Source organism: Lytechinus variegatus, chromosome 1, assembly GCF_018143015.1.
Source record: "Lytechinus variegatus isolate NC3 chromosome 1, Lvar_3.0, whole genome shotgun sequence".
Taxonomy (NCBI): domain Eukaryota; kingdom Metazoa; phylum Echinodermata; class Echinoidea; order Temnopleuroida; family Toxopneustidae; genus Lytechinus; species Lytechinus variegatus.
Window position 1 is genome coordinate 81,788,637 of NC_054740.1, and position 21,779 is coordinate 81,810,415.

The window sequence follows — 21,779 nt, forward strand, 5'->3', positions numbered from 1 at the left end:
ATGTCCCGTTGGGGGGTTTGAAATCTCACCTTTTTAAGGTTGGAATATAAAAAATGTTCGGTTTAATCGTTGAAATATGTATCGTCTTTATGGCTAACTGCAAAATATCCTTAACAGGTCCCTTTTCGACCAGGCCATAACGAATATTTAACATTTCTGCTCGCGCTTCGCGCTCGTGGGAATTATCTAGTTACATACGCGTCCTGTTCAGGTTCACAAACATTGCCCAAAATGTTAAATTTTCAGGACAATATACAAGAAATTTCATTTCAGCTTGCATATAGGGCTTATGAGATTAAAACACATTTATGTTGCTTATAAAGTAAGTCTAGGAAATGACTGTTAGGACATGGGCGTTTGTCCCCCCCCCCCACAAAAAAGAGAGAATCAAGACTAAGAAAAAATAGAGAGAAAAGGAATGTTATTAGGATGAAATATACTATTATTTTCCAAACATTATGTCAAAATCTATCACAATCTTGTATTTTGTAATAAAAGTGTCAACATATTTGCTTGCTCGCTTCGCTCACTGCCAACTTCTTATTAATCTTATGCGATACGCCGTACCGAACCCCCTCGAAATTCGTGGCTCATTACGGCACTTGGACAAATCAACTTTGAGCGGCCGATCGGGAAAAATGTGGGTGAAAAAATGGCCCCTCCCCCTATTGGCGGAAGCTGGGTCCGCCCCTGATTTGGGTTTTCAGAATAAAATACAGGAAAATTCTATAAAAAAAATCAGATCGCGCTTCGCGTTCTCATTATTTATTTAGGCCTTGTGAGATACCTCAATGTGTTTTTCAAGAATAAAATCTCAGATTTTCTTTAACGTACACCCCCCCCCATTTCATTTATTCTTTTTATCTTGGTGCCCTCGCCCCCCCCCCTGCACCCATGCTGAATAAATACGCCAATGATGAGGATAATTAGTCGAGATTGCATAATTATTCCCAAGAGGTTATCATTAATAATATTAAAGTTATACTAAAACAACACTACAGCTCCCGTTCACAATACTCTACTAGGGCCTACTCTGGTGAGAAGTTAAACCAAATTGAAACCCCCAAATCGCTCGTGCTTCGCGCTCCCATTGATATTACATCATGGGCGGAAATCCCAGGGGGACAGGGGGGACGTGTCCCACCTACTCAAAATAGTAGGGGGACACAATATCAAATGTCCCCCTACTATTTTGGTCTTTTATGATCATAGAAATACATCACTCTTAATCAAAATAAAACATGTATTTTGGGACGAGATGACCTTACTTTGGCGATGATAACCTTGTTTTTTGTTTGCTTGTCATAGTTTCCCGCCCCTTGTCCCCATAGGCGGATCCAGGGGGCCAAGCTCCCCCCCCCCCCCTTCTTGGCGAAGCAAGAAAAAAGGAAAGAAAGAAGGAAAAGGGGAGGAAAAAGAGAGGAGAAAAGAAAGAGGACGACGAGTGCATAAAATAAGATGAGGGGAAGATTTGGAAAATAAAAAGAATCTTTCGTGCCACTATATAAAACTTTCGCTCGCGCTTCGCGCTCGCATTGTCTGTTAGGTGATTTACATATTTTGTTCAATATGGAGTTCGAATATCAAGTTTGGAAGTCAATATACAACACATATTTCACCTCGGAAATCGAACTTTCATTATTTTGTGTAATTTACAAATTGGTTTTTAAAAAGTGCTCTGTAAAAATGTCAGTTTTATGGTTTGAATGTTAACATTTGCTGCTTGCGCTTCGCGCTCGCAAATTTTATTTATCAGGTACCTATTTTCGTGTATTCCATAAAGTTTTCAAAATATCCCTTTCTGGTCTGATTGTTAAGACGCATCAGCTAGCGCGCTGCACGCTCGCATTTTGATTGGCGAGTTATATAAATGTTTCAATATTGTTTATACAACAAACTACTTAAAATCCCCCTTTCATGACAGTTTATCAAAAATTATAGCTCGCGATTTGCGCTCGCATTAACGGTTGAAATATATTAACTGATGCATCCTATTCATAATCACAAAAGTGAAATTCCAGTTTTTATGCCATGATATCAATTTAATAATTAAATTGTCCCTTTGTATCATATCGCGCTTAGCAAGAGGAATAGGAAGATAGTCATAATTTTCATATGATGGCATGTCATAAGGATGTTCCGGTCCTATGTCAAAACTCAAAGTAATAATAATATCAGCTCTTTTTTAAGTGCGATCCATATCCAGCTTACAATTTTTTCTACAAAGTGCTTGAAATGTAAAGCTGAAATTGACTCTTTTTTTCAGATCGGACGATCAAAGTTTCATAATTATTACGATTAAAGTTGTATTTAGAATGCCTAGATTCTAGGTCTAAATATGAAACACGCTCGCACATGTTTATTCAGATACCCAACTTGTTCTCTAATTTAAATCATTATCCAGTTTCAGTTCACAATATCAAAAATTTTCTGCTCACGCTTTGTGCTCGCATTATTAATGTGGAAGACCCCATCCTTTTGATGATTTACAAAACATGAACAGAGTGGCCCACTTTAGGTCTAAATCTCGATTTTTTTTCTGCTCGCGCTTCGCGTTCGCATTAATCGTTAAATTACATGGCTATCCTGTTCACGATTACAAAAACTGATTGAAATTTTCCCTTCTTTCTTTAAAAAAGTTCAAAAATGTTCAGCTCGCGCTTCGCGCTCGCATCATATAAATGAGGATTATGATATTATATAGGGAAGGCGGGTAAGTTGTGACAGTTTTTGCTTTTTGCAAGTTAGAATTGATATGATTAATAATATTGTCGAAATAAGTACCTTGCTTTGAAATTTCATTCTTCTGAAATATTTTCCACCTATATATAAATTTCTACCCCAACACTGAAAGTAATCGTGACCTTTGAAAAAACCGATGTCAAATGGCACAACTTGCCCCATATATGGGGTAAGTTTGAGCCACCTTCTGGGGTAAGTTGAGCCACAAAAACTATGTACAAATGTATGGGGGAGAACCAGCATGTCAATTTTTTGTTTAAAGTCTTTTCACTTGCTAATTCTCTATAAATACTAACATCCTGTAAAAGGAAAAGAGCAGTCGTGTAAATTTGCTCCTTTCAGCCTGCATTTCAATCGATTTTTATGGTTTATTTGTTTTTTAAGATACATTACCGTAGGAATTACCATGGCTCAACTTGCCCCATGCTGTTTGGCTCAACTTACCCCAGTCCGAGCTTAGTGCGATAATTTTGTATCCACACATTTATTATGCATCCATCATATAAAAGACTATGACAAGAATGAAGATCCATACCTGGACTAATAATGTTGTTATCATGTCTTTATTATATTTAAAGACGTGTGTGTTTATAAAGCACTTATCTATTTCACACTCTTTTTTACTTTTTTTGGCTGAAATTCATATTTTTCCCTCTAGAAAACTACTTTTTGTTTCAAAGTTGGAAACAATGTGGTAGGGTTAGGGGTAATGCTATGGGTCATCAATATATGACACCCGCACAATGTCTGACTCATTCATTATTGGCCTGCGGGTGGTGGCTCAACTTGCCCCTATGCTCAACTTACCCCGCCTTCCCCTATTAATTTATAAGAATAAAGCCAAAAAGTGACTAATGAGGATTACCCCGTCAAGGAAACAAACAAAAATTATCTTCGAGCTGCCGATCGGGGAAAATATGGCTGAAACAAATTTCCGCCCACCTTCCCCCCCATTGGCGAAAGCTGGAACCGCCCCTGTGTCCCCCTACCTTTTGGTATTTATGTATTCATGGATTTTTTTTTCAAGAACACATTAAAAAGTGGTCTTTATTTTTTTTAAAAATGTGATTATATATAAGATAATTTAAGTTAGCCTGGCCGGGAGGGAGTGGGTGCAATTTTTCGAAAAGTACACATAAGCGCCAAACATCAGGTCAAATTTGACCCCCCCCCCCCCTCCCCACGAAATCCTGGATCCGCGCCTGGGTTCTATAACAACCCAATTAGGGCAATCACCCCCTGACAACTACTTCAAGGAAAATATTATCCCCATATTATTTACCGCCGGGGACTGTTACCCCCTCCCCCCGGAAATTCACTCTCCAGACAATTACTCCAGATAATTACCCCTAGTACGGAGCTGTGAAAATGCCATCAACGTGACGACATGGCGTGGTATTTTATTTTACCATGTCTTAATTAATCATTGGCGGCGGAAGGAAAACATTTAGGTGGATCCACCTGAAATTTTGGGATGGACACAGGTAAAAATGTGACGAGCAAATCAACCAAAATTTTAGGAGGGACCACCAAAATTTTTAAAAAGAAAAAAAGAAGGTTATCAACCAAAATTAGTTGGGACAAAAATATTTTAGAGGGGTCTACCTCAATTTACGGGGGGACGTAGAAAACAAATTTGACAAGCAAAAAAAAAAAGGTTCTCAACTAAAAATTTAGGGGGGGGGAACCGTCCCCCACCTCAAATTTAGGGGGGAAAGGTCCCCCCTGCTTCCGCCGCCTAAGTAATTAATAAGGTTATTATTTCGACATCATATGTTCTATCTTGTCAAGTCGATATGTCCACATGGCGAGATATAAAGTGTACAATTCCGGTACGAATCACGATATATCGCCATGTTGACATGTAACATAATTATTTAAGTCGACTTGGCAAGATAAAATATATCGCCGTGTTGACATATAACTTTTTATAAGTGGACTGACTTGGCAGGATAACTTACTTATGGATCTCGCCATGCGGACGTAATAAGCTTATTTAGTCGACATGGCAAGATAAAGTATCTCGCCATGTCGTCAAGTCGATGGCATTTTAGAGGCTCCGTATGCGTCTAGAGGGTAAATTTCCGGAGGGGGGTAAGTCCCCGCCGCTAAAAATATGGGGATAATATTTTCCTTGAAGTAGATGTCAGGGGGCGATTGTCCTGTAGGTCATCGTTATAGAACCCCATGGACTCGTATCATTGACGTTTTGACCTCTTGATGACATGGATTTCACTACATTGTCCTGATCATAATTTTACACACACTGCGGACTATCGGACCGCGGTCTATCGGGCCCGCGTCTATCGTGGACCCGCGGTCATATCGGACCCTCGGTCATAACGGACCCTTCTAGGTCTATCGGATCGGCCGGTCGTCTATCGACCCGCGGGTCTATCGGTAACCATAAATTTAAGGGCTCGGTGTAAATATAATAGAGGTAATATAAATATAAATGGCAGAGGTAGGTAAAAATGGCAGAGGTAAAAATGGCAGAAGTAATAATGGAGAGAAAAATAGAGGTAAAAAATGGCAGAATAAAAATGAAGAGGTAAAAATGGCAGAGGTAAAAATGGCAGAGTGAGTAAAAATGGCAGAGGTAAAAATGGCAGAGGTAAATAATGGCAGAGGTAATATAACAGAGGTAAATGGCATAACAGAGGTAAAAATGATTAATGAGGTAAGGATTATGAGGTAAGGATCATGACATACTACATCGACAAGAAAAGACAGAGCCTTTCCTGTTAATATCAGTTATAATTATTGGCCTTGAATAGAATCCTATCGACGGAATGAGCATTATGAACTGAAAAGATATTATTAGATCTTTAATCATTTCAGGTCAGTTCTATACTTTTTACTTTTTTATACTCTAAATTTTAATGTAAACACCAACATGTGCGCTACCATTAACACACTGAAATAGGCAAGTTCGGGATTTCTTCGAACCACTTGCATTAATTGGATAACAGAAAAATAAAAAAACGTTCTGTAATAAAAAATTATTTTTCATATTTCAACATCATAATGGAACTGAATAGATATTGTATATGATACGCATATATTTAATAGTAAATAATATAATAATATCAATTAGTGTTTAACTTTTCAGAGCAATACCTCATTGCAGCTAGTCCAGTGGATGGCAGGTTCCTAAACTAGTTTCTATATGGTAACAGTTACCGCATGAATTTGGAAATGTGTAGCGAATCAAGGATTTTATTTCAAATTATTTTATTTCAAATAATACATTTTGTGTGTTGTCAGGACCATGATGTAAAACAGGCTCGGCTGATCATGTTTTATCTTTATCCTGATTAAATGTGACAAGAAATTTATAGGCTTTTCTTAGGTACCATTCTATCGACCTGTTTTGAAGGGGAAATTCACCCTGACAAATGATTTATTGTAAAAATAGCAGAACAAAAAAATTGGTGAAGGTTTACAGAAAACCCATCAAAGATTAAGAAAGTTAGAAGTTTGAGTTTTTGATCTGTGACGTCATATACGAGTAGCTGCCCCGTATTACTTTTCAAATTTTCAATCCGTGGTTCATGATTACTAAAAAAAGTCTTTCAGGAGAGGATGTGAAATGATTTGTATGTTGATATACTACAATGCAGGCGCGTACGCAGGATTTTTGAAAGGGGGGGGGGGGTTTGAGCTGATTTTTTTTTTAAATCTCCCGCCCAGTCTCTAAAAAGTGATGAGCGGGGGGGGGGGAGGTGATGATTTTTTTTTCAGCGCTGCAAATAAGACAATAACATTTAAGTGGGGATGGGGTATGTAACAGTGCGGTCATGACCCGCGAGCGAGCAGAAATGTTCTCGTTTTTGCGTTGAAAACATAACCTTTTTGTCAATAGTTTGTTGGTATCATAGTCGATGCTACATGTCCTTCGGATCGTAGCACTCATGATATGGCCTTGATCAGAACACTAGAAACTTGAGAAATGTCATGAATAATTACGAGCGAGCGGAGCGAGCGAGCGAAATGTTTGCGTTTTTCCGTCAAAACATACAATTCTTCTCAATAGCTTGTTGGTAATGATTACATATTAGTTGATGATACATGTCCTTCTGCTCGTAAGTCTCATGATATGGCCTTGATCAAGAGACTAGAAACTTAAGAAATTTCATAAATGATTACGAGCGAGCGGAGTGAGCGAGCCGAAATTTTCGCGTTTTCCCGTCAAAACATACATTTCTTGTCAATAGTTTGTTAGTAAATCAAGTATTAGTCGATGCTACATGTCCTTCTATTCGTAACACTCATAATACGGCCTTGAACAGGAGACTAGATACTTATGGAATTTCATAAATTATTACGAGCGAGCGGAGCGAGCTAACCGACATTTTAGCGTTTTCCGTCATTTTGGTTTTCATATTGGTAAACATATTTTGTAAGAAAACGTATGTCTTTGTCTTGGTTCACTTGTATTCATAAGTATACATCATGATAATCATATATGGCCTTGTTAACGGAGATGACGTGATCATTTCGGCGACATGCGGAAATAAAAGATATAATAAAATGGAGCGAGCGAAGCGAGCGGAAATTTTTTCTGTGTTTTTCCTCAGAAACATGAGATTCTGTTCATTATTGCTGTCATATACATTATTGGGTAGGGGAACTGTCCGTAACCAGACCAAGGAGTTATCAGGCGCTTGCCCGATAACTCCTTGACCAGACCGACCTCTGGGGAGACAAGCAAAAAAAAAAAAAAAAAAAAAAAAAGGGGGGTTTGAAACCCCAAACCCCCCCCTTGCGTACGCGCCTGCTACAATGATTATGAAAAGCACTGTTTTTTTAGTGGATCCCTCCATTTTCTCAGAATTCTGTAATGATATATACAGTGCGTATCAAAAAAAAGTTTACACTTAGAAAAAATCCTGTGAAATTATATATTTGTTATTATCGTGAAGATTTTTTCACATTTTAACATTGGTACCGATCCATTTAAGCAAATGACGATATAACTGTTGAAAAATATTTCCGCTTGAGTGAGCACCACTTACTTTTAAAAAGTTAGTGAAAAATGATTTGCGCAGAACTTTAAAATAGTTATGTGAATAAAAGTAGACCTTAATCACGAAAAACACATGGAATTTAGCTAGTAAATTGATTTCAAGATATCTTCTATCCTTTTTAACCCGTTTCCTTGCCCAAAACACTTCGAAGAGTGCATTTCACCCCACCCCACTCCCCGACTCACCGAGGCCATCGTGACGATATTTGCTTTACACTGAGCTGTGATTTACATGAAATGGTTTAGGCTTGATTTTTATTTTGTTAATCATTGTCAAGCTTGGAAAAAGTGTGGAGAAACAAGTATTAAATGAAAAATGAAATATAAACCCACTTTAAATGATAAAAACTTAGTGAAAAAATGCTGGAGATGTCTGATATAAATTTTTGTTCAGATTCAATTACGTCCTCAGATCCCGCTGGCACAAAAGGGTAAAGGTTGTGCTTACTAAGTGTAAGTGTTCAATTTGGGTGGCAATTTTTTTACAAAATGCTTGAATGTATCCGTTTTATTTCAATTGACTTAAAGTGCAAGGGAAATGTATGAAAAATGTTTCGCAGGGTAAGTTTGATTTCGCCCTTTCACCTTGACACAGCGTGAAAACGAGCATTTCTGCGCAAACCGATTTCTGCGAGCTTTATCAAAATGGACAGTGCTCACTCAAGTGTGACATTCTGTCAAAACTTTTACTTTCATTGGATAGATGAGACCCAAACCCAAGATTATATGTGAAAAAATTACCCACATGTTGTATATTTTTTAATTCCCAGGGCTTTTTCAAAGTGTAAATTTTTTTTTGATACGCACTGTATATATATATATATATATAATACTTTTTGTTTTACTTATGGCAAAATATCATATATTGTACATGCCTCAATTTATATTGTCTGTATAAGTTGTAATCATTTCTACCACTTAACTTTGTTCTGTTGAAAATGAAATAAATTGAAATTTGAAAAAATGAAAAAAACATCATTTATTTTAAATGACATTTCATTGATATTTTTTGTTACACCAGATTTGAAAAAAAAAAATGCTCGCAAATAACGTCACCATTGATATATAAGATTCTAATAGCTTTTTAAATCTTTGATGGATTCCCTTAAACCCTTACCAATATCATTTTAATTATTTTCTGCTATTTGTATAATAAACTTTATGTCAGGGTGAATTTCTCCTTTAATGAACTAATCACAATACTTGGGATCCAAAGTGTGCTTCAAATTTGAATATCAGAAGAGCGATTTGACATGAGAAGGCTGTTCGTAAGTCCAGGAATAAATTAAGAAAAACCAACTCGGGTGTTATCAATTTGGTGCAAAAAATCTACAGTATGATTTAAAAATGTTACCCTTTCCATTAGTCAAACATTATGATTCTATTTTTTTCAAAACCTTTCTTATTTAATCTACTGTAAATAGAGGGGCTTTTGGATTTTTTGGCATGGGGATTTAAGACTGGCTATTTAAACCTCTGTCATTTTTACCTCTACCATTATCACCTCTGCCATTATTACCTCTGCCATTTTTACCTCTGCCATTTTTACCTTTGTCATTTTTACATCTGCCAATTTTAACTCTGCCATTTTTACCTTTGCCATTTTTACATCTGCCAATTTTAACTCTGCCATTTTTACCTCTGCCATTTTTACCTGGCACCTAAATTTAGAAATAGATAGATAAATAAATGATAAACTGTTATCCAAATCATATCTAATTAACGTGATTGTTTACGAATTGAGTGAAAATATGTTTTTCATTCTATTCTCTTGTAAAAAAAAACAAAAACACAAATCGCACAAAAAATTGCTTTATCGATTTCAACACGAGCATAACCGATAATACCGTTCATGTTGTCGAGGTGTCGAGGTGCCATGACTGAGTGGTCTAATGCGCCTGACAATACATGAAAATTCCGGGGTTCAGTCCCCGGCCACGACACCTTAGCTCTTTAATCCTGCATTTAAATAATTGGAAATGCTTTACGCATTATTTGTAACTAGGTGTGCACTTGTTTTTGAAGAAAAAAGTTTGATGTTAATTCTCTATGCAATTTCATGTCACTTACACATTATTTAATGTTTGTTTGGGTTTCCCCTTGGTTTTATTCTGACGGATGTATTTTTGCTTATACCATAATTATCATTGTGCTTATTCTGAAACATGAAATATTATAGTGAACGATAATGTGTCCATTCACATCCATCTTTCTCAGTTTAATTCATGAACATAATACTTTTTGGTATTAAAAAAAAAATCAAGTGCTTTAATTAGCCACTAGATATCGACCGTATAATGATATATTCTTAGTTTGAATTAGAGTAATTAGATTATGAATTTACAATTATTTCAATTTTTCCCCAATATTGTAAATAATGGATTCGCTCCTCTGAAATGTAGAATACCTTTTGAACTTTTCTTAGAGTGCATACTCGATTTATCAAAATGTTATTCAATCAAGTGTGTTTTGTATGGTTCGGATGTTTAAATGGGAACTGTAAAGAATATGAATGAAAATCAAACCTTCAGACAACATAACAATGTGGTCCCGACAGTGCTGCAGAAATCACTACACTCTAAAAAAAATTGCTCCATGAGGGTTATTATGTGTCCAACAAACACTGGGCATTTCTTTTGAGCATATATCCAGTGTGATGAAAATTTTGCCCATTCTTAAGTAATTGCTGCTTATTTGTTTTAACCTTATTGGACAATATACTTCCCGCATTGGGTAAAATACTGCGCAAAACTGTTTGGACACAATCAAAATTACCCTTGTGCTGGTTAAAATTTTACCCAACGTGGATTTCCGCCATCTACGTTTATAGTCATGTAAACTACTGGTTTGTATAGAAATTTCTCTTCTCATACACACCAGTGATTGCACTGTAAATTCAGTAACAAACCAGAGAAAAAATCACCCTGAAGTAGAAAAGTTATTGATCCCCAACATAGTTTATCCTTGAAAAGTGAATTGACTCCTGAATGCCATCCTGAAAAGGGGGAAAGGGTAGGTAAAAGGGTAGGTTAAAAGATTGATCATCGTATCTTTCTGAATCAAAGAGCGTTTTCTAAAGAATCATGAGCTTTCAAAATAAAAAGATGCCTGAATAGTGGACAATAGCGGTCAAGGATACGATGAGCAAAGGATCGTCCAGTTAAACTCCAGAGATAAAAGGGTAGTGGTCAACTTGTCATTGTGTAGCTGACCGGATCCTGTTCAACCCCAGGTAAGTCACTGTGGCTCAAATGCGATCGTCTTTTCCCCGTTTCGGAGTAAAGGGTCGACAAGTGTGATGGGTTGGTTCTCGGAAGCTTTGCGTTAAAAACTCCGTATTTGGAAATAAGTGATTTTTTTCTCACGTGCGTCATAATGAAGACCACGGAATAAAGCATGCACTGTTTCAGCAAAGAACGCGAGAAGGAAATTCTTACAGGTAATGGGAACATTTTGAATATTTTTGACCTTGCCTTTCTGATTTGGAACCCTTGATGATCATCGATCTGGCAAGTGATATTAGTGACATGTAATTAGCACTATCTATACCTTGACGGCACCGTTACTTTGCGAGGGACAACAGCTCTGCATGAAATTATTATTATAGCTGATTCTTTAAAAATGTGAGTATCCGATTATAAATTATTGTGATTAGGCGGATTAGGATTGGCGTTTCTTATATCTTGAAGTTTCGATCATGCTTTGATTCAAAGATCTTCGTTCAAATAAGTTTCAAGATGATATTACGGATCGAAAATGGAATTGGAGAAGTATATATTTTATCAATAACATTCTAAAAGAAGTTATGATTACTTATGGATTCTTCTAACAGCATTACGATATGTTTTCCGAACAAAAAATAACCGACATAAACGAATTTCAATGCATGCGATGTATCGTAAATGATATATTCATAATTGATACTTAATAATTGTTACTCCCGAATTATCGATTTCCATCAATCCATTGATATCTTGATGTATACGATCTGGCGCCATCTTATGTTAAATGTTGGGTTGGTGCCATGATCGACTGACCTGAACATAGCACCATGGATCGGTGTTAGGTCACTTCATTGTGACACCATGGCTAAGGCGGATTCAAGGGGTGTAGATGGGGTGTAGAATCACCCCCCCCCCCCTTCCTCCTCATTGACTTATGACATGTTTGACCAATCTCAAAGTCAACTGAATATCAGCATCGTGTTGGTTCGACCGTCCCGCGCCCTCACCTACCCCTTTGGAAATAGAAAGACAATCCTCTCTTATTTTTCAAGCAGACGCAAGAAGAAATGCAAAGAATGTACATACTCCTCTTGGGTTTCAACAAAACGAATTTCTAATTGGCATGCTCAGACTAGAAAACACAAAGTTTGAAACTAATCGAGTTTTCATGTCCTGGCTACGCCTCCAAACGTTTGCAAGGAACGCGTACTTGGTTACCGAGTCTCGAGATTATAGTAGTTTTATTTTATCGCGGTTAAAGTCCCTTTTCAGTTATCAATTTAAACAAGTCGACTGGTATCACCCTCGCTATAACACTAAGTAATAAAACAAGTGCATCTATCATTCCGATCTTTATTGCTACTAAGCTTACTTAAAGAGAGGTAATTGGGAATATATACTCTTACAAGTGAGTTTGCATTATTTGAGATGTCCATTGTCCGGAATATACTTCTGCACAGTTATATCATACTCCGTTAAGCAGGCCTACCGACCAAAAAAAAAACACGTCTGGTTATATTAGTGTGAAACTACATCAAAATCTCCACGTCTTGGTAAGTTTTGATTAATTTAAAAGGAATGTATATTTCAAATATAATCGAAAAAACACAGGAAGTAAAGCGTTGATGTGTAGTGCATAAATCGTCGTGTTCTCTAAACCAGTACGTGTATAAGGCCGAGACGCAATAACTCTTTCCGCGACATAATTTTCTAATTCCAATTCTAAGTCTAAGTCCGATTCTTTTAATATTATTACTAATGAAGCAACCATACTATTACAAACAAAATAACAGAGTGTCATGTTTCAACAGGCAACAAAATGTCTCGGTGTCGTTGCTCCTAAACACATCTTTGCGATATAAAAAAAAATACGATTGTCGTGACGTCTTACGTTCTCATTTCAGACATTCGACCAAGACACTTACGTTCGACGTTAAAACGTTCCTGATCGAGGATGACTTCGTCTGGGGAAGAGCTACCATCGGAGGAAATGGAGGATGACCTCCCTCCCCTCCTTCAAGCTGCGAGGAATGCCGACGTCGCAACCTTCAAGAAAATGCTCGAAGATGGCGAGGATGTCCTGCAAAAAGATGAGGTATGAATTGGATAGGCCGACACCTCTCTGTGTTTTTAGGAGGACTACACTTTCAGATGCTGAATTGCACACTGGTGTTTTGTCATAACAGTGTTAATACAGTGTTGAAAAGAAATGTCTTGAATGTGTACGGTGTTGATCTTACACCAATAAATATTTGGTGTAGTCTTCTCCGCAACACGGGTGGTTCTGGGGCCGACAGAAAGGTTTCACTGATAACCTCCTTACGAATTGTAAGTATACTCGAATGGTAGAATAATTGTTATTTTGCTGTTGCATGGGAATGTATGCCCTCTGTATGATTTAAGCGGAGTGAAATTAGAAAACCCATCCTCCTTCATTCAAGACAGTGAAATATAGACTTAAGAGCGACCAAGAAAATGGTTATTGGGAATGTATCGCTTTAATTCATCAATTTCATTCTGCGAGTTTTACATCTCATTGATTTGATTTTCAGTTCTCCATTATATGGCCATTTTGTCTCGACTCCACTCTTTCTCTGTATTTTGCTCTTTCTTCCAGTTATCATAATGGTGTTGTGAACCTAGCTGCCATGGAATCCTTCTCTTTATGTCATGTGTTCTTTGGATTTCTTATTCCTCTCTCTCTGAAATGTCTTTCCTTTTTTATTCTAACTTCACTGCCTCTCTCATCAAGCCATCTTGATTTTGATAAAGTATTCCATTAGGGCCTATTTTCGATGACATTGTCAAACTTGTAATACTTGATTATTCTATGTAAATTTGTTAAATGACTTTGTTCTTTCTTGTTTATTGCAGTCTTCCAAAGGTTCGATTTTTAAATAATTTAGAACAGAAATACAAAATTTAATATGTTTCCTTTATTCTTGGTTGGATTCGTTAGATTTATTGATGTCGTCTAGGTCCCCTGATTTGATCTAAAGCGATTAAAATGGAATTTGAACTACCTCTTAAATCTATTCACCCTTTTACATACAATTTTTTAATAAGTACCATTAAAACATACAAAAGGTCGAGAGCAGTAAACTCACACGACTCAGCCAATTGCGTACTCTTAAATTCTGGTAATCTAATGACGCAGAAACACTATTAGTAATAAAAGCTAACAATCTAGTGTTTGTTCGTTGTTAAACGAGTCGGGTTAATAACATAGATTCTGTTGCTCGGATTCTTTCACGGGTAATAATATACCTTCCATGGCCAAAGATTAAAAAACTAATTAAACTCGAGGAGTGTGTATGTTCCTTCATGAAACTAGCCGGTCCAAAAGAAATCTTTGGCATTTTTTCGCCAGAGAAAAACTTCTAACAGTAGGCCTATCATATAGTTTGATAACGAGTAGGTCTCCTCAAAGAATAAGAAAATAGTAGGCACCTAATATGAATTATCAATCGAGGTTCGGCATACATGCAACAAAGGAAAGTTTAGAAGTGTCATTTTGTTTGTTTTTTGCGTCATTTGCAAACTGCCCCATCCCCACTCTCTCCCTCTCTCTTTCTGTCCCCACCCCTTCCCCACACTACTTTGAGGTGGTTGGGTCATTGATTCCCCGATGTACTAACATTGTCATCCTCTAAATGCAGATCATTGACCCCTATAATTCCTAATAAAACAATTACATGACGAAGGACATTGTCTAGTAAATAGTACCAATACAGGTGTTGTTTTTATCTGACTGTTTGTTCATGTTCTTACATTGGAACGATTTCGTTTGGATTGTAAAATCAAGTTGATTATAGGCCCTACCTGAAATCAAATTATTGTGAAAATATAAATAAAAAATATAATTTCAAAGCCCAACAAAATGACCAGGTAATTACTGTCCAGATTTTCAGACGCAACGTTGTTAATAGGATTTGAAATTTTTCTTAAAACTCATTAAAAAATGAATACCACATTTTGACAGGTTAAATAGATAAAATCATTAAACCATGTATGTCCAATCTCTAAACTTTGACTGGTCTTAAGTTACAAATTTGGCTTACATGTATTCTGATTGTTGCTATCAATCTCTTAAATAACGGCACTTTTATAATATTGATAGATCGATCGTCAGTTATTCATCCTTGTAAAGCATGAGCAAGTGAAATGAAGCAGTTTTATTTCAACACGCAGTGATACAGATTTGAATCAGTATAAACCAAACCCTTGCTTTGTACATGAAATGCGATACATAGATAGTTGTTTGATTATTTTCATTATCATTTCAAATGTATTTCTTTATCTCATCCCTCAGGATGATCGGACGGTATTACATTGGGCCGCTCAGAGCGGATGCGTACCTATCATCATGGCGGGGGTTGCCAGAGGTCTCATCTGGCATGTCAATGCTAAAAGCAAGGTGAGAAAATATACGCGAATGTTTGCCTTGTTGAATGTCCGAATGGTCAAGATATAGACGAAATAGACAATGATGATGAGAACGAGGATGACGTTTAGTATTATTTTCATGTTAGAAAGTAATGAAATAGTTTGTGTTTTCTTTTATTTCACTATACTTCAAGAAATTATCAGTATATTTCTTCTTTTTGATTAAAGAAAACAGAGTAAAGGTGGATAAGTACTTTTGATCATGAAGTCTTGTTCTAAGACATTTTAATTTTATATAAGTTGTACAAGTCATAAGAGAAACAAAAGATACGTATTTTCATTCATGAAATCTCAAGTCTATTTCTCATTAATTTGCTCGTTGATCAAAAAGAAAGATTGATTTCAGATCAAATAAAATCAACATTAGTATCATACACTTAAAGGTATATGTGTAAACAATGAACATTGTTAATATGACTAAATGAACTGCCAAATCGAAGTTGTATCATACTCGAAAATAAATCCCGATCATTTCTATTTCAATTTACTAATTAAAGCGTGGTTTGACACCCCTGCACGAGGCTTGCCTGGCTGGTTATGTGCGTACAGTTCATGTCTTGATGTCGATAGGAGCAGATACGGAGGCACAAACTGAGGTAAGAAATATGACAGGGGCAATATGACTGCCGCCGCGTCAGGATGGGGTGGGGCCACGCCTTCTTACAATTTTTTTTTCAAGTGGTAGGGAAAGGGAGAAAGGGAACTGATTCTTTAAAGAGGACTCTCGAAATAATGACTGTGATATGTTCGTGTGATTCGGACAGTGGATTTAAATTATTTTACCAGCAAGTTTATAATTTTTCATACATTGTTGTCTAGAACATCTCATAACGATGATAATGATAGCAATGATATTGAATTTGGTGTCATAAAAATGAAGGCAAAGTAACCTAAATGTCCACCACTCCGCTTGGCGCTTGTTATGAAGCATCCTGTATAATACCTCTTAATAAAAAAATGTAAAGGAAAAGAAACAAATATTCGTGTCTCTAAATTTCGAATTGTTTTAGGACACTACAGTTGTTGCTTCTCTTAATGTGTGAATATTAATTGTTTAAAAAAAAAGCCCTGGTACGTATAGGTTAATTACAGCCTCTGTAGATCCGGGCTGTAGATTTGTATAGATTTATATAAGAAATGTATAAAGTTTCTTACAGATGTAAATTATTCAATACGCAAAACATTCTACGATCACTATCACGGCAAAGATTTCATGTAAATATTTCTAATTGTTTCGCTCTTACTTTATAGGTCCATGATTTTCTTAAATAATCTGTTTTCGTTTTGATACCAGGAGGGATATACCCCATTACTGTGTGCGGCTGGTAATGGTCATAATGATATCACACGTATCCTAGTAGGAGGTGGATGTGACCCAAACAAGAACTTACCGGTAGGTGAATATAAGTGGTAGTGATATGATGATGACGACGACGATGATGATGATGGTGATGGTGATGATGATGATGGGGGTGATGATGGCGATGATGATAGTGGTGGTAGTGATGATGATGATGGTGATGATGATGAGTGATGATGATGATGAGGGTGATGATGATGATTATGATGGTAAGTGATGATGATGATGATGATAATGATAGTGGTGGTAGTGATGATGATGATGACGGTAAGTGATGATGGTGATGATGATGAGGGTGATGATGATGATGATGATGGTAAGTGATGATGATGATGATAATGATGATAGTGGTGGTAGTGATGATGATGATGATAGTGATGATAGTGGTGGTGGTAGTGATGATGATGATGATTATGATGATGGTGAAGCTGGTGATGGAGATGATGATAGTGATGATAATAGTGACGATAATGGTGATAATAGAGGTAATTGTACGTTCCATCGCATTAATGATTTACATGTTGAATTTAATGTTAGATGATTGGTGTAAATGCCCTTCACATCGCTGCATGGACGGATCAACCCGATGTCCTCGCCGATCTCCTTATCATGGGAGGGGATATCAACAAGAAAAGCTTGGTAAGTTGTGTAACAATTGATCTATAGTATGTCTAGAGACATTACGAAAATACGGGGGGAAATTTTCACCCTCAAGCTTTTAAATTGAAAGATGAAATCAAACTTTGAATGATGCTATTACAACAAACTTCGGGAGAAACAACAATACAGGTCTTAGGCCTTCTTGAGAACAGTTTAAAGGCTGTAATGAAAAACTTTTTCAAAAATAATTTTTTTTTCGACTGAGATGTTTTACTTTATAGTTTCTAAATTGTATTCTGACCCTCTTAGATAACACACATTTATTTTTTTGTTTTTATATTTATCATTGGAAAAAAAAAATCATCTACTAAAAAAAGACATACACAAATTACGAAATCACTTTTGTGAAGAGCCATTAAGGGACGTAATTAGCCATGGTCAATGGGTTTAAACAGGCGTATATCAAGATCAAAACTTGTTGTTTTTATTTTCCCGCCAAGAGAATAATAAAGGCCCGAAACATCAAACTGCACAATCTCTGGATCATTAAGTCTGATCTTTCACCTCGGATTGCCAAGATACGTTTATCAATGAGATTAAGCATCATTTTATCTTCTTGTCTATTTGCGTAGGTCTAGTAATCAGGACTGACTTTGGCCCGTTTGCCAAAAAAAGTAAACACCACGGTCCAGTATTTATCATTCATTTCGAAATTTTCTGACATATAGACACTGTCAAATATATTACAATCTAATGTATCATAAATCATTTTATAATAATTTAGTATGTTGCGCAAGAAAATGATATATATCACTTGAAGATTATAACAGTATTTGGATATAATAATAATAATAATTGGATTTATATAGCGCTTTTTCCAGAGGATACAAAGCGCTGTTAATTGCATACGACAAGTTAAGGTTTATGGTTATAAGTGTGTTTTGAGATGTTTTTTGAAGAGGTAAGGAGAAGAGAGGTTTCGAAGAGATGGAGGGAGTTTGTTCCAAAGACGGGGGGCAAGAGATTGAAAGGAGTTGAAACCGGCCTGTTTTCTGGATATTGTGAATTGACTGGGATAAACACATATAGGACTTGGCAATGCGTGAAATATGGATAGCATCTTCTATCTAATACACTTGGTCTATTTTTTCAAAGATGATTTGATCATCATTATTCAACTCTTCTCAGAAGATATTGGTTTGAGAAAAGGTAGAATAATACTTTTATTTAAATATCAGAGGTTGAAAAAAATGGCTTGACTTTTTTTGGAGGGGGGGGTGAACAATTTGGTGCCTGGTCACCTATCTTCTCGTCGATTATCGGGGGCGATATCTTATTTAGTTTTAGGAATGTTTGTGTGGTCATGTCGCTCAACATCTTGCTACCCTGTGGTACCGTACGGAATATATCATGGCTACCAGTGACTGATATTATCTAGTATATTGGGTCATTAAAGATTGAGTAAACACAAATAAAGGCTAACAGATACGATTAATTGGATTGGTAATCAGATAATAGATATGGACCAGTATATTCGCTCAGCGCTTTTCATTAAAGTTCTGATGTTGTTATTCTGAGTCCTCAAAAATTTGGAAATGCAATTTGTATATTTATTTATTTATTACTCTTTTTCTCTCGTTCTCTTCCTCTTTTCCTTTTTTCCCCCTCCATCTCTTTTTCTCCCTCTTCTTGTTCTTTTCTAATTACTCTATTTTTTCTTCTCTTGTTCTATTTACCTCCCTTCACTTCTCTTTCTTTCTCTCTCTCCTACAACCAGACGCGTAAAACAGCCATGGAATTTGCACGTGAGCAGAATCACACTGACTGCGTGAATGTTCTCCAGAAACATGAGCAAAAAGTGAGTTTCAACAAAGAAAATCGAACCGTCATCAGAGAAATTAAGTGAAAAAATTAAAAATAGCTGACACAGTTTCATAAAAACCCTATAATGTGAGATAATTTAGTATGGTTTTCGTTATTGGGATGGGCTGAAGTGATGTCATAACAGTTGCATTGGATCATTTTTTATAGACAATTAAAAAGATACACTACTTAAGTAATACTAGAAATACAAAGATATCAATAAAAAAGGGGCAAAATCTCAGTCTAAAGGTAATAAAATAAAGAAATACATTAATACTTACAGTAAATTATAACTCTTTATGTACATGGTTTTCGATTGCCTATGTGTGTTGTATTGAACAATTGCTTGTATCATACATGAAAATCAAGAAAGGGACGATATATACATCAAAGCAAGGATCATATAAATAATTGCTTAACATGTCGATTTAGCATATGGAATGCATCGTTACATTATTCTGAATGAATATCAATTAATTATGTCTCACTTATTACAGTTGCAGCAGCATTTCAAAACGCAGTTGAGCGAGCAGGAGAGTTTCTTCCGTACCAAACTAAACCTCCTAGCTGATAAGATCCATAAGTATTACGATGATCGACTCAAGCAAGAGATAGAATACTTTGAACAGCAGTTACAAGAACAACACGACAAGGACGCTGAAATCATCCTCAAATTGAAGTCACGCATTGATCATTTGCTCAAAACTGAACTTGATGATGAAGACGAGGATGGCCACGATGACGACGTCGAAGATGATAAAATGGAAAGCAAAGCGCGTGGAGGCGAGGAGAAAACTTCGCTGCATCCGGATAGAGTAAATGGACAGAATTCTAAAATGTCTTTAAGGAGGCGAAGGCGAAGCAGCCAGTTTGCTCACCGGCCCAGAATGTTCAGCATCACTACTCCGCACGCACCAACTGAGCACGAGTCTTCGGATGACGAGCACGCCCACGGCATACGACGTCGATATGATAGACAGATAAGCGTAGACGGACATCGTCAACCGAGGCGACCAGGGGGTGGACGACCGGGGAGCGGACGGATCGGAAGCGGAAAGAACAAGTCCATGACGGAGTTGGTGGATGATGTCAGCAAAAAACCGTCCAGTGTGAATTTTGTCAAACGACAGGGTAGCGTGATGGAAGAGCATGACGGTACAGAATCAAGTCACATGGCTTCACAAGTGCATCTACCGGGTGTGCCAACCATACGGCTTCTCCAACCTTCGAAGCCCACTCAACCGCGTTCGTCAACGCCTACACGTACGAGGTCGACCACTCCTTCACATGTAATGTCAATAACACCATCCGTCTCATCCCTCTCCCCATCACCACCTCCGCCTTCGCCTATAAGCCCTTCTACAAACACAGGTTCCATGAGCCCCACCCCATCAAATGTATCTACCTCAGATTCTGTCTTCCTGGACAGCAATGAAAACCAACTGACAGCCTCTTCCAAGCCAAAGTCAAGACGGAGTAGCATCGCTGCTTTTCTGCGACCTCACTTCAAGTCAAGCTCGAGCGTCATGGAAGAGGAGAAATCTCGACGCAGGAGTGTGGAGACGAAGATACCCGATGCCAAGTCAACTGCATCATCACCTCGCAAGCCTCGTAAGAAAGGCTTCTCGTTATTCTCTATACCTTTACCGGGTATCCCCCAAGGAATGATTGAAGAGGATTCTTTTGAAGATATTGATATGGATCAGACTGGATCGTGAGGCATATCCGCACCTCCCCAATCAGGAAAATACCTGTGATTTATAAGAATTTGTTCTGGGGACCCGTTTCATAAAACCTTACAACTCTGCCATTATTGTAACTATCATGAAAGCCTTGATAGTGATTGGATGCTCAGTCTTGTTACAATGGTAGTTACCATGGCAAAGTTCAGTAGTTGCAACTCTTGCTCTTTGTGAAACGGGCCCCAAGTTCTAAAATACCTACTGTTTGTGCGTTCATACCTGCTTGAACCATATAAAATTCTTCTAAGAGCCTGTGACAAGATTTTCAGGTTCCTATAGAAAAGGAGGATCATTTTTCATGCCTTGCGTCTCGTTATTTGCTTTCATATTGCAAAATACCCATGTGAAAAGTTTTCTTATAAATATAAATTCATTTTTCGAATCCACTAAATTGCAGGTATTTTCAATTGGGGATATTACTAATACTTGGCTATGACAATTATGAATGCAACTCATTATGAGCTGAAAAACGCCATATAAAAACAAGTTGGGTTGCGCACAAGGCAAAGTGTAATGACAATGACATTTATTGTGTCTCCTTTTTTATTCCGATGCTTATTAATCACTTCATTTTAATGTATACTTAACCTGTTCTGATAATTGCTTGTTCATTGTTTTCCGTTCACTATTATCACAAAATGGGTGCCAGTGAATCCATCGCACCTATGGGTAGAGCTAAGGATGTTCATGCATCAATTCAACAAATTAATGTGGTCATAGGTGTTTTTGAACCAATATGAAGATATGATCTTCGTCAGTCTTTCTCTCATGCA

General features: G+C 37.0%; 1 protein-coding gene across 2 annotated transcripts; it reads left to right on the forward strand.

The window, feature by feature from the left end:
* The first annotated feature begins 11,052 nt into the window (after window positions 1-11,052).
* LOC121424972 (protein phosphatase 1 regulatory subunit 12A-like) lies at window positions 11,053-21,779 on the forward strand. 2 transcript variants are annotated; one of them, XM_041620890.1, is made up of 8 exons: window positions 11,053-11,210; window positions 12,900-13,090; window positions 15,308-15,412; window positions 15,939-16,037; window positions 16,736-16,834; window positions 17,339-17,440; window positions 19,179-19,259; window positions 19,762-21,779. In XM_041620890.1, exons 2-8 carry the CDS (start codon window positions 12,950-12,952, stop codon window positions 20,980-20,982), a joined length of 1,848 nt encoding a protein of 615 aa, XP_041476824.1. In that variant the 5' UTR covers window positions 11,053-11,210; window positions 12,900-12,949; the 3' UTR covers window positions 20,983-21,779. The 2 variants fall into 2 exon arrangements, with proteins under 2 accessions (XP_041476824.1, XP_041476815.1); XM_041620881.1 differs by lacking the exon at window positions 11,053-11,210 and adding an exon at window positions 12,084-12,548.